This window comes from Protopterus annectens, chromosome 4.part0 (assembly GCF_019279795.1).
Source record: "Protopterus annectens isolate FY-2018-M chromosome 4.part0, PAN1.0, whole genome shotgun sequence".
Classification (NCBI taxonomy): Eukaryota; Metazoa; Chordata; order Ceratodontiformes; family Protopteridae; genus Protopterus; species Protopterus annectens.
In genome coordinates this window covers 989,672,927-989,685,750 of record NC_056733.1, presented here as the reverse complement: position 1 = coordinate 989,685,750, position 12,824 = coordinate 989,672,927, and the positions used below count along the sequence as shown (strand labels likewise).

At 38.9% G+C, this 12,824-nt stretch overlaps 1 protein-coding gene across 1 annotated transcript in view; it reads left to right on the top strand.

Annotated features, from left to right (window-relative positions):
- LOC122800380 overlaps nucleotides 1-4,052 on the top strand; it is a 473,875-nt gene extending 469,823 nt beyond the window's left edge. Inside the window, exon 3 of the mRNA XM_044069828.1 lies at nucleotides 2,569-4,052. Coding sequence (XP_043925763.1) covers nucleotides 2,649-4,052 — 1,404 coding nt within the window. The 5' untranslated portion in view covers nucleotides 2,569-2,648. The remainder of the gene's footprint in view (nucleotides 1-2,568) is intronic.
- Nucleotides 4,053-12,824: the final 8,772 nt, after the last annotated feature.

Here is a 12,824-nt window from a genome sequence, read left to right as displayed (position 1 = left end):
GATTGGGATTTCTTTAAGTGTAGCATATCCAACAGCTCTGGATTTGACATAGCTTTGTATGTTAGGCAGAGATCGCCTCTTGAGTATGTGATATGCGATGGAGTAGAGCTGGAGTTTTTTGACGCGGTCTGCGTATGGCATCTGTTTGATTCCAGTAATCCTCTTAGTGAGGTTTTTCTGTGGCCTTTCCAATTTCTGTAGGTGTCTTGTGAGATACATGCCAAATGGGGCATTGTACTCTATAATGGGTCTGATGTGGGATGTGTAGAGAGGAACAATTACCTCCTTTTTTCTAGAGGAGAACCCTTTTGTGATGAGGTGTGCCACATAGAAGGATTTTCTGACTACTGTGGCAATGTGGTTATCAATGGAGATACTACTGTCCACCTGTGTCCTGAGGTCTCTTATCACACTTTCAGTGTTTAGTGACTACCACCTATGTGGTAGTTCATGGGTACAGAGTTTTTCCCAAAAGAGATGACAATGCATGTCTTGGCATTTAGCTTGAGGCCATGACTTTGACACCAAGCATCTGTCTCTGTGAGGCCCTTTTGTAGAATGTCTACATCTATAGGTGATTATATTAAGACTCCCAGTTTGCAGTCATCTGGATCTTTGTTAGCAAAAGATCTTCTGTGTGTTGGCCTGCACTTCAGAGAAGTAGATGCCGAACAGGAGAGGACCCAGGATAAAACTCTGTGGTACTCCGCTCATCACTGGTCTGAAGTCGGACTTGGCTACTTTTACTGTGTGGGTTCTGTCAGTGAGCCAGATGGCCACCCATCTTGTGACATAGGGTTTTGTGCCCAGTTTAGTGAGTTTATCTATAATTCCAGAGTGGGGGATGGTATCAAAAGCCTTGGCGAGGTCAAGACAGGCTCTGTGCACACCTTGCCCAAATGTCATCACTACCAAGTCTTGAACCCAGGACCCTGTGCCCTAGAGTCAGGGCAACATAAAACTACACCAAATCTGCTGTTAAATTACTATTAGGCTAAGTGCCCTTTACATTATAATCCCAGCCACTTACCACATGCAAGAATCAAACCCTGCACCTTGTGCTTAAAAAGTGAACATCTTAACCACTATGCAACTTCCCAACCTAAATGGGCTCGTCCAGGATTTGAACCCGGGAACTCTCACACCTGAAGCGAGAATCAGACCCCTACACCAACAAGCCAAGGTTAGAACTGAGAATGAGCTCCTAGACATCTGAGTTATTGTAGAGTAGGACACAGAGGGTTATGATAAGAGGGTCATTGTCAGAAATTGGAAAAATGGGAGTCACTGCGGAAATGCCTATGCCTGCAGCGTTGGGCCTCATAAAGGGTCCATATCATAACATCGAAGTCTTATAACTTCGAATGTTATAATATCAACCCCAGTAGAGAATACCGTACAGTCAGAATAGCAAATTTTTTCCCAGGGAAAAAATTTGTTGTTCCGACAAACATACACACAACACAAGCACACCAAAATAAATAATCCACACACACACATTTCACAAAACCCTACACTAAACCATACATACACCACTAGCTATCCACTTACCTTAACCCAACCCTAACCCTAAGGTCTGTCACTATAGCACACTCACCTTACCCACTCCCTAACCCTAACTCACCTACCCCACCCTAACCCTCACGTCCACACAATCGCACACTTACCTGACCCGTGCTCTAACCCTAACTCACCTAACCCATGCCCAATCGCACACTCACCTTCATTCGCACACTTACCTTAACCCGGTCCATAACCTTCGCTCCACAGTTGAGGAAATAGCGAAGCTGCAGAAACGGCCCATTGAATACTTTTCCTAGGAAAGTATTTGGTGTTCTGCAGCTTTGCTATTTCCAGCGTTCGCTCTACTGAGTTCGATATTATAACATTAGAAGTTGTTAGACTTCGATGTTATAATATAGACCCCCTCATAACACCCCCAGAAGGGCATTAATTACACATTAACCCACACCCTGTTGGGCATTATTGCTTGCATAAACACTGCACTGTGCCAACACGCAGGCTTGAAATGCAGAATAAAGGACCACAGATTAATAACATTTTCACTGAATCACTCTTTGCGATGTTCGCTGAAATAAATTATACTATTTATTATGGAACCAACCTTATTCTGCACAGAATTACCATATATAATGCAAATTGCCAAAAATGAACAAAAGAACTTGTGAGACACATATATGATAAACTCCAACCTTTATTGAAACAAATCATTTTGTGACAACAGGGTTGTGATTCAACAGAAGCTTGGAACAGCCTTTGCCCTTAGAATAATCCTGCAATCCTTCAGGAATGTGGCCTTCAACACTTTCCATTCTTTTCAATCTTTACATCAGTTCCATCTACCCTAAAATAAAAATATGTAAATATATATTAAGCACAAGGCTAATTAACTGGAAGTACAACACCGAGTGATGCATTTTTTTATTTCTAAACAATTAAAGTAATATTAATTACAAAAGTAAAGAACACTTATTTGCATAATTTAAGCTCACGTTGATACCTAGATGACTATGTTCCTTCTTTGTATAGAGCAGTTTTTATTTACAGCATCTGCAGTGGTACAACCATTTGCTGTAGAAAACACTGGAGATAGTACCATCTCCTTTCCCACAAGACACATACGAGTAATGCCTGACTATATCTATTACTGTGGTTATTTGTTTGTATCTGCAGTGGTACAACCATTTGCTGTAGAAAACACTGGAGATAGTACCATCTCCTTTCCCACAAGACACATACGAGTGATGCCTGACTATATCTATTACTGTGGTTATTTGTTTGTATCTGCAGTGGTACAACCATTTGCTGTAGAAAACACTGGAGATAGTACCATCTCCTTTCCCACAAGACACATACGAGTAATGCCTGACTATATCTATTACTGTGGTTATTTGTTTGTATCTGCAGTGGTACAACCATTTGCTGTAGAAAACACTGGAGATAGTACCATCTCCTTTCCCACAAGACACATACGAGTAATGCCTGACTATATCTATTACTGTGGTTATTTGTTTGTATCTGCAGTGGTACAACCATTTGCTGTAGAAAACACTGGAGATAGTACCATCTCCTTTCCCACAAGACACATACGAGTAATGCCTGACTATATCTATTTCTGTGGTTATTTGTTTGTATCTGCAGTGGTACAACCATTTGCTGTAGAAAACACTGGAGATAGTACCATCTCCTTTCCCACAAGACACATACGAGTAATGCCTGACTATATCTATTTCTGTGGTTATTTGTTTGTATCTGCAGTGGTACAACCATTTGCTGTAGAAAACACTGGAGATAGTACCATCTCCTTTCCCACAAGACACATACGAGTGATGCCTGACTATATCTATTACTGTGGTTATTTGTTTGTATCTGCAGTGGTACAACCATTTGCTGTAGAAAACACTGGAGATAGTACCATCTCCTTTCCCACAAGACACATACGAGTGATGCCTGACTATATCTATTACTGTGGTTATTTGTTTGTATCTGCAGTGGTACAACCATTTGCTGTAGAAAACACTGGAGATAGTACCATCTCCTTTCCCACAAGACACATACGAGTAATGCCTGACTATATCTATTACTGTGGTTATTTGTTTGTATCTGCAGTGGTACAACCATTTGCTGTAGAAAACACTGGAGATAGTACCATCTCCTTTCCCACAAGACACATACGAGTGATGCCTGACTATATCTATTTCTGTGGTTATTTGTTTGTATCTGCAGTGGTACAACCATTTGCTGTAGAAAACACTGGAGATAGTACCATCTCCTTTCCCACAAGACACATACGAGTGATGCCTGACTATATCTATTTCTGTGGTTATTTGTTTGTATCTGCAGTGGTACAACCATTTGCTGTAGAAAACACTGGAGATAGTACCATCTCCTTTCCCACAAGACACATACGAGTAATGCCTGACTATATCTATTACTGTGGTTATTTGTTTGTATCTGCAGTGGTACAACCATTTGCTGTAGAAAACACTGGAGATAGTACCATCTCCTTTCCCACAAGACACATACAGTGATGCCTGACTATATCTATTACTGTGGTTATTTGTTTGTATCTGCAGTGGTACAACCATTTGCTGTAGAAAACACTGGAGATAGTACCATCTCCTTTCCCACAAGACACATACGAGTGATGCCTGACTATATCTATTACTGTGGTTATTTGTTTGTATCTGCAGTGGTACAACCATTTGCTGTAGAAAACACTGGAGATAGTACCATCTCCTTTCCCACAAGACACATACGAGTGATGCCTGACTATATCTATTTCTGTGGTTATTTGTTTGTATCTGCAGTGGTACAACCATTTGCTGTAGAAAACACTGGAGATAGTACCATCTCCTTTCCCACAAGACACATACGAGTGATGCCTGACTATATCTATTTCTGTGGTTATTTGTTTGTATCTGCAGTGGTACAACCATTTGCTGTAGAAAACACTGGAGATAGTACCATCTCCTTTCCCACAAGACACATACGAGTAATGCCTGACTATATCTATTTCTGTGGTTATTTGTTTGTATCTGCAGTGGTACAACCATTTGCTGTAGAAAACACTGGAGATAGTACCATCTCCTTTCCCACAAGACACATACAAGTAATGCCTGACTATATCTATTTCTGTGGTTATTTGTTTCCGTGGCTTTTTACTACAAACACAAACCTGAGAAGAATGAGACACATAATCATAAGAAACAGGCCGATGTCAGCAGGAAGCAGGATTCCCCACCCACGTGACCCACCCCCCAGGCAGCACAGTGCTGTTTCTTCCAGTCTCCAACAGGTAAATCAAACAGCACAAGCATGTCCATGCATAAGGAGCTTCCCTCCTCCCCCAGAGAGGGTTCATCCATCCTCTGTGCCTTCACCATCAAGCCCCTGAGCCACTGTTCAAACTCAGGCTGGACTGCAGCTAAGACTGTATCCTTCTCTGCCACCAGAGCAGTCTGATGTGCTCTTTTCAATATTCATGTTTTGGTATTGTTCTGTATTTGTTATTCTAAACACAGAAGTGTCTGATCTGTGAAGCTTCTCTTCTAGCTGTTGTTGAAACAGAGCCTCGTCCAGTTAAACATTCCAGTTCTCAGCTGAAAATAATTATATGCATGCATTTACCCTACCTTAACTTAGTCAGTGCCTGTGCTGCAACAGGAAGAACACTCACCTTTGCTGCAGAGCTGTGGGTTCTTTTCCCACATCAGGTAGATCAGTTGCTGACACTTCACTCCTTAGTGTGTTTGCTTTCGGATGAGACATTAAACTGAGGTCTTATTTGCCTGAGTTGGTGGTAGCTCAGGTAGATGTAAAAGATCCTATGACACCTATCAATTAGAGCAGAGGAAGTTCCCTGAATCCCCCAGCCAAATTTCCTCTAGTAGTATAAATACCACCTTGGCTCTCCCCTGAAAGAATCTACTAGCCTAGTGGAACTAACTTGGTCAACAAATGATAAATAAATAAATGCCAGTAGTGCTTGTCTCCCAAAAGAAGAAGATTAAAAGGAAAAACACAGGCATTATGATACTTAGCATCTTTACAACTTCATGTCTCATTCTGATAGAGATTTTTCCTTAAATATGGAAATCTGTCAGTACTATATTTCATGCAGTAAAACTGTCAAAATCTAATACCTGGAATTTCTGATATCATCAGAATATATTTGAATTTGTTTTCTCTGGCAGAGCACTGATCTCCATAGATCTTTTTCATCCTCTGCCCAGGGATGGTGTCTGGTCAAGCAGTTTGCTCAGTGGAGGGTGAGAGACTCAAGCCTTTCATGGCTGGACCACAGGAAACAGCTCATTAACAGCTCTTAAGTCCTCTAAGCCAACTGCCAATCAGTCTGCAAACCACCATCGGTCAGCAAACCATCTTCAGTTAATTTGCATTTCAATTTTTATAATCATTCCTTAAAAGTAATTATGAATCCTTCATCTAATTCTTATAAACATTTCCTCTTGAAATAAAATTGGAGGGGCAGGGTTTGGATTTGGGTCAGAATATCATCAGCACCTCCCTCCCAAAAAAAGTAAAAATGTGTTCTTGTACATTGTACATCAGTCCAACTTTAGGTGAAATGTAGCCCTAAGGAAAGGACTGCATGGAGTTCCTCACATCATCTCTGCCACCTTCACCCTCCCCATCCTCTGGGCAGTCCCTCATCACCACCCTCCCCACACCACACCACCCTTAACTCTTGATAGCCCTTCTGCACCGCCAAGGCACCTCCACACCTACGCTGTCTAAACTTAAAATGCACAAGCAAAGGCAAAAATCTCATGACTTCTTCCACACACACTGTAGAAGATGTTTTCATGGGTAATTTAATCCACTGGCTATTTGTGCCATTGGAAGATAAATTGTGTCGAATGGCTAAATCTGGGTGAAAGTCTTAGTAGTGTGAGAACAGCAAACAAACAGAAATGGACTTTTTTAAGTAAACTTTTTCTTGTTTTTATTTTTCAATTTATTTATTTATTTTATTTTTTGGGATTCAGATTTTTTTATTATTTTGTGGTTGAACTTTTCATAGTACAATCAATATATATATATATATATATATATATATATATATATATATATATATATATATATATGGATTACATACAACTTGTCAAAATACAACTTGTCAAATCGGAAAAAATCCAGTACAGCTGCTTCAAAATCAGGAGATCGACTGTACTGACTTTTTTTCAGTTTGAGATCAAAATACAGTGGGGATTGTAGATCTTGACCTTTTCCCATTGTATTGTGATCTCTGAACTGGTATAAATAAATAGCAGGGAGTGTGGGTATGTGGGGGAGCAATTCTTTTGTCATTTTAGAGACATAACTGTTTGACCATTTGTGGTCAGTCAGTCAGTTGCTTTTTAAATGTTTTGAATTTGATGTATTGACATACATGCAAAGATCTATCTATTTATATATGTATGTATATATATATATATATATATATATATATATATATATATATATATGTGTGTGTGTGTGTGTGTGTGTGTGTGTACCTGTGTATGTATATATATATATATATATATATATATATATATATATGGATTCACTTCAGAAGCTCGAACTACTGAAATATCGAATTTCAGTATTTTGAGCCCAGAAAGTCAAATCCACGAAACCACGAAAACTCAAAACCGTGAAATTCAAAATCTCACATACCGGAGATTTTGAATTTCGCTGTACTACTGCACACACACACACACACACACACACACACACACACACACACACACACACACACACACACACACACACACCATTCTCCCCCACACAAACATAACCCCCCCACACCCCCCCACTTAATCTCACTCCGATGTCGCACTACATAGAAACACACAGAAAACACATCCACACAAGCTACATTCTCCTTGCACACACACATCACAGCAACACAACATACTGACACACACCACAGCCCCTACCCAAAACCCTTAACACACACACACACACACACACATACACACACACACTTACCTGAATACATAACCACAGCGAAACCTCAGAAGCATGAAATTCAAAACCTCTGGTATTCAAGGTTTTGAATTTCACGCTTCTGAACTTTCGCTGTTCTCAGGATTCAACTTTCTGGGCTCGAAATACTGAAATTCGATATTTCAGTATTTTGAGCTTCTAAAGTGAATCCATATGCACATATATATTTATATATATATATATATATATATATTTATATGGGTCTACTTCTGTAGACCGAAATTAAACTCTAGAAAATGTAATTCAGTGAGACACATCTGCCGAAACTACAGTTGAATGAAACTACAAACTACCGAATGATGAACAAGGAACTTTGAACAGATTTCTGGGCCTTACCTTTTTCCCCACTGTAGTGTGATCTCGGAGTTGGTATATCAAATGTGCAGGGTGGCTTGACACCCTGCAAAAACATCAATAAATGTAAGTTTTCCACTTTAAATTTTATAGTGTGTAGAGTATCTACAGAGATGTTTAATATCTGACATTTGGTGTTTCATTGTTCAGTAGTTTGGAGTTTAGTTAAACTGGTTTCAGCAGATTCGTCTGGCCGAATTATGTTTCAGTAGAGTGTAATTTCAGTCTGCAGAAATATATATATATATATATATATATATATATATATATATATATATATATATATATATATATATATATATATATATATATATATATATATATATATATATATATATATATATATATATATATATATATTCTGCCTTAACTCACTCTTCTCACCAGCTCTCTCTATTTACTACTCTTTCTACTGTCTTCTAAACTCTATTAAGCAAATCGCCTCAGAGAAACATTCTATTGTAATTGTCTTGCCTTCATGCAACTACATTATAATAAAACTGGGATTTTGTATCCACTTACCCCAAAAATTATATTCATCTTAATGACATATTTCTTTTTATACATCTTGAAATAGTTTTGCTATACTCCTGATTATTGACACTGTATAACATTGTATTCCTACTTAATGCCTTGTAATAATCCTGTAACATTGCTGTTACATACTAATTTATTATGAAAATTGTTTAAAATGTTGGAGCTTTTCTCCCCGGGCCTCTGCTGAAAAAGAGCTCTTCAGCTCAGTCGGACAATCCCGGTCAACAAATGTAAAATAAAATAATAAATAAATAAAATAACAGAGAATTTCTAAAAGGGGAAAATCTAAGTATGGCATGGATAGACTACAAAAAATCATCTGACAGCATCCCACAGTCATGGATAAAAAAGTGCTTACAACTGTAAAAGATACAACCTACACTGACTGATTACATTATAGTGACCATGAAATAGTGGCAAACCACTTTGCATCTCAGCTATGATAAAGGACAAATTATCATCCCGGTGATAACAATTCAAAGGGGGATATTCCAGGGTGACTCCTTGTCACCACTTCTCTTTTGTCCTGCCCTTAACCCATTAAGCTGTTGTTGTTCGTATTTCGGCTTTTCCCGGTTAGGGGTCGCCACAGCAGAACTCCGGTCCTTTAATGATTGGCAGTAGATTTTTTACGGGTACCAGCTCGACACCCAACCTTCAATGAAGACATGCCCATTCTACGCATCTCTTTCGAATGCCACTCAACTGTGGGGAGGACATGCAGACTCCACACAGAAGGCGCTCCTGCCGAGAATTGAACGGGAGAACCTCTTGCTGTAAGGCAGCAATGCTACCGCTGCACCACAGCAGCTTACTAACCCATTAAGCTGTACACTTAACAAATTAGGTCATAGTTACAATTTAGCTCCCAAGAAACAACAAAATGTAAAGACACCTCATCTTTTTTTTTTTGTGGATGATTTAAAACTGTATAGTTCATCAGATAAGGAACTGAAAGCACAGCTGCAAGTGGTCAAAACTTTCTCATTTGATATAAGAATGCTATTTGGTTTTGATAAATGTGCAAATGCAACCTTTAAAGCAGGAAAGCTGTAGCTCCAAGAATGTGACATAAATGAACTTGAGCAGGAGGGAGTGTATAAATATTTGGGAAAACTGATGAAGGATCAACAATAAAACAAACAAATGTAAATAAAACTAAATAAGGAATATTTTAGAAGACTAAAATTAATACTGAAAACCATCCTGACATCTAGGAACACAGCTCAGGCCATAAACCAGCTTGTTCTTCCTGTTCTAACCTACAGTTTTGGGGTGATTGGCCCCAAAAGGAACTGGAATAGTTGGACTACACAATAAGAAAAATGCTGCATGCTTATTAAATGATTTATAAAAATCAGTGTATACCAAGATTATATATTCCCTGTTCTGAAGGAGGTATGGGCCTCCTTAAAATTGATTACATCTATATATTTGCAGTCATAAGACTGCATATATATCTGCTGACTTCACAAGATCCAAACATAGTGAAAGTTTGAAAACATGAGGAGAATAAGTCTAAGATGACTTCCCTGCTTAGTTTAACGGAAGCATATCGGTGTCAAGCAGGAATTGTAATCAAACCAAAAGTAGATAAAATCAGGCAGCAACTGAATGTGCCAAAAAACAAAAGAAAGAATATAAGGTGAAGGATCAGATGAGAAGGCAAGAAATGTCGAAAATGCATAAATATAGTTGCAAGTGCAGAAAACTCCTGGAATAATCTCATGTCAAACATGATCTAATGCAGGAATGGTTAAGGAGAGGTGAATTTAAAGCAAAAGATGAAAGTTTAATACTGACAGCCCAGGATAGTGGACTATGTACATGTTGGTTTAGATGTCCATTAAACATTTCGGAAAAACAGACAAATGCAGGTTTTGTAAAACAGAATTGGAAACAGTCACTCATCTTATTGCTGGGAGTGATACACTAATACCCCGGGGATCACGTCAGTCATCCTCCTAGACAGGGGTCCAGGGAAGTAAATATTGTGGGAAGAAATAGCCAGGGAATTGTTATGGCTAGGCTTGTACAGGCCCTAGGGCCGATAGCCTAGTATCAACCTATGAACCTATGAACCTATAATGGCAGAAGCCCTGTATACTGAAAGGCATAATAATTTGTAAAGACTGTTGCACTGGAGATAGTGCAAGCATTATAATATTGAAGTAGCTGTGAAGCATTGGAAAGTGAGCCAAAATGCATTATAGAAGACGATGAAGTATATATCACATGGGATCACCCATTACCAACAGTTCAAAAAATAGATGCGAGAAAACCAAATATAGTGGTCCATAAAAAAAGACAAAACTAGCATTGATAATTGAAATTGCTACACCCAGTAATCACGGTGTCTTCTGTAGGGAGACACAAATAACAAGGGAAAAAGGCACAAAAATATGGACAGCTTTTAAATATCACTCTTATAAACTTAGAAATGCCCAAAGTGGGACATTTATTACATAAATGTGATATTTTGCAGGACAAACCACGCCCACAATCAGTACAGAACAGTGAACTTTACTTTTTCATAGAATAACAAACTCACTAGTGTAGAAATTAAGCTGTTTCTTTTGCATGCTATATTGAGATGTTTTCAGACACAAACTAGATGCTTTGTGCAACTTTTAATACACTTTCCATTCTAAAATCACAAGACATTTGACATTTTTCATGTTTTTCAGAAGGTACAATGGCCCAGACAGGGAAAGTCCTGCATAAAGTGACACCATAGCACCTTTGACTTCAATGGGCTACACCACTGCTTAGAGTGTTTACACTGGTGCTTAACTCAAATGTAAAACCTCTAAGTGTTGAGGTAGAGTGAATTCAATTCCTCTTTCTGAACTGACCATAATGTCCTGGAAATCCTTATTAGTCTATACAGTTTGAGGCCTCCTGGAGCACGTTACAGAATCGGGAGAGTATAAATACATGGGGAATACGAGAGCTCATACTACTGAACTGGGAGCAGTGTAAACACTTTGGGTAACACTAGCATACAATTTACAGACTCAGGAGTTGTGTAAGCACTTGAGGCAAAGAAAGGAATTTTATAAATATTTGGGGTAACACAGGAACACATGTTATAGAACTGGGAGCAGTATAAGCATTTGGGGTAGGACCAGAAAACATGTTACAGAACCAGGATTAGTGTATGCCCTTGAGATAACACCAGGACATACATTACAGAATTGGTATTACTGTAAGTACTTGGGGTAATACTGTACTTTGAGCTAAAAAAGGGCATATGTTACAGAATTGAGAGTAGTGTAGCCTATTGAAATAACAACATAACATGTGTTACACAACTAGGAGTTGTGTAAGCTGTTAGCGTAACATCAGAGAACATGTTACAGAATCTGGAGTTGTGTAAACACTTAGGGTAACACTAGAGCACATGTAGAAGATTCAGGGGTAGTATAAGCACTCACGGTATAGCACTAGAGAACATGTTACAGAACTGGGAGTAGTGTAGCCTATTGAAATAACAACATAACATGTGTTACACAACTAGGAGTGTTACATGTTACAGAATCTGGAGTTGTGTAAACACTTAGGGTAACACTAGAGCACATGTAGAAGATTCAGGGGTAGTATAAGCACTCACGGTATAGCACTAGAGAACATGTTACAGAATTGAGAGTAGTGTAGCCTATTGAAATAACAACATAACATGTGTTACACAACTAGGAGTGTTACATGTTACAGAACCTGGAGTTGTGTAAACACTTAGGGTAACACTAGAGCACATGTAGAAGATTCAGGGGTAGTATATGCACTCAGGATATGGCACTAGAGAACATGTTACAGAACTGGGAGTAGTGTAGCCTACTGAAATAACAACATAACATGTGTTACACAACTAGGAGTGTTACATGTTACAGAATCTGGAGTTGTGTAAACACTTAGGGTAACACTAGAGCACATGTAGAAGATTCAGGGGTAGTATCTGCACTCAGGGTATAGCACTAGAGAACATGTTACAGAACTGGGAGTAGTGTAAACACTTAGGGTAACACTAGAGCACATGTAGAAGATTCAGGGGTAGTATAAGCACTCACGGTATAGCACTAGAGAACATGTTACAGAACTGGGAGTAGTGTAATCACTTTTGGTAACACCATAGGTTCATAGGTTCATAGGTTCATAGGATGATACTAGGCTATTGGCTAGAGGCCCTTATAAGCCTAGCCAAGACTTTTTCCCATGTTCCCTCAAAGTCAACACCTGTTCCCCCTGTCTAGCAGGGACACATGTGGGATCCCAGGGATATATTTTCTGTTTCCCATCCAGTCATCCAGGCTCCTCTTAAAGAGGCTAGAGAAGTACTCTGCTTGACATGAAGAAGGAGTCTAATCCTCAGATGGGAGAGTCTTTGGGACACAAAC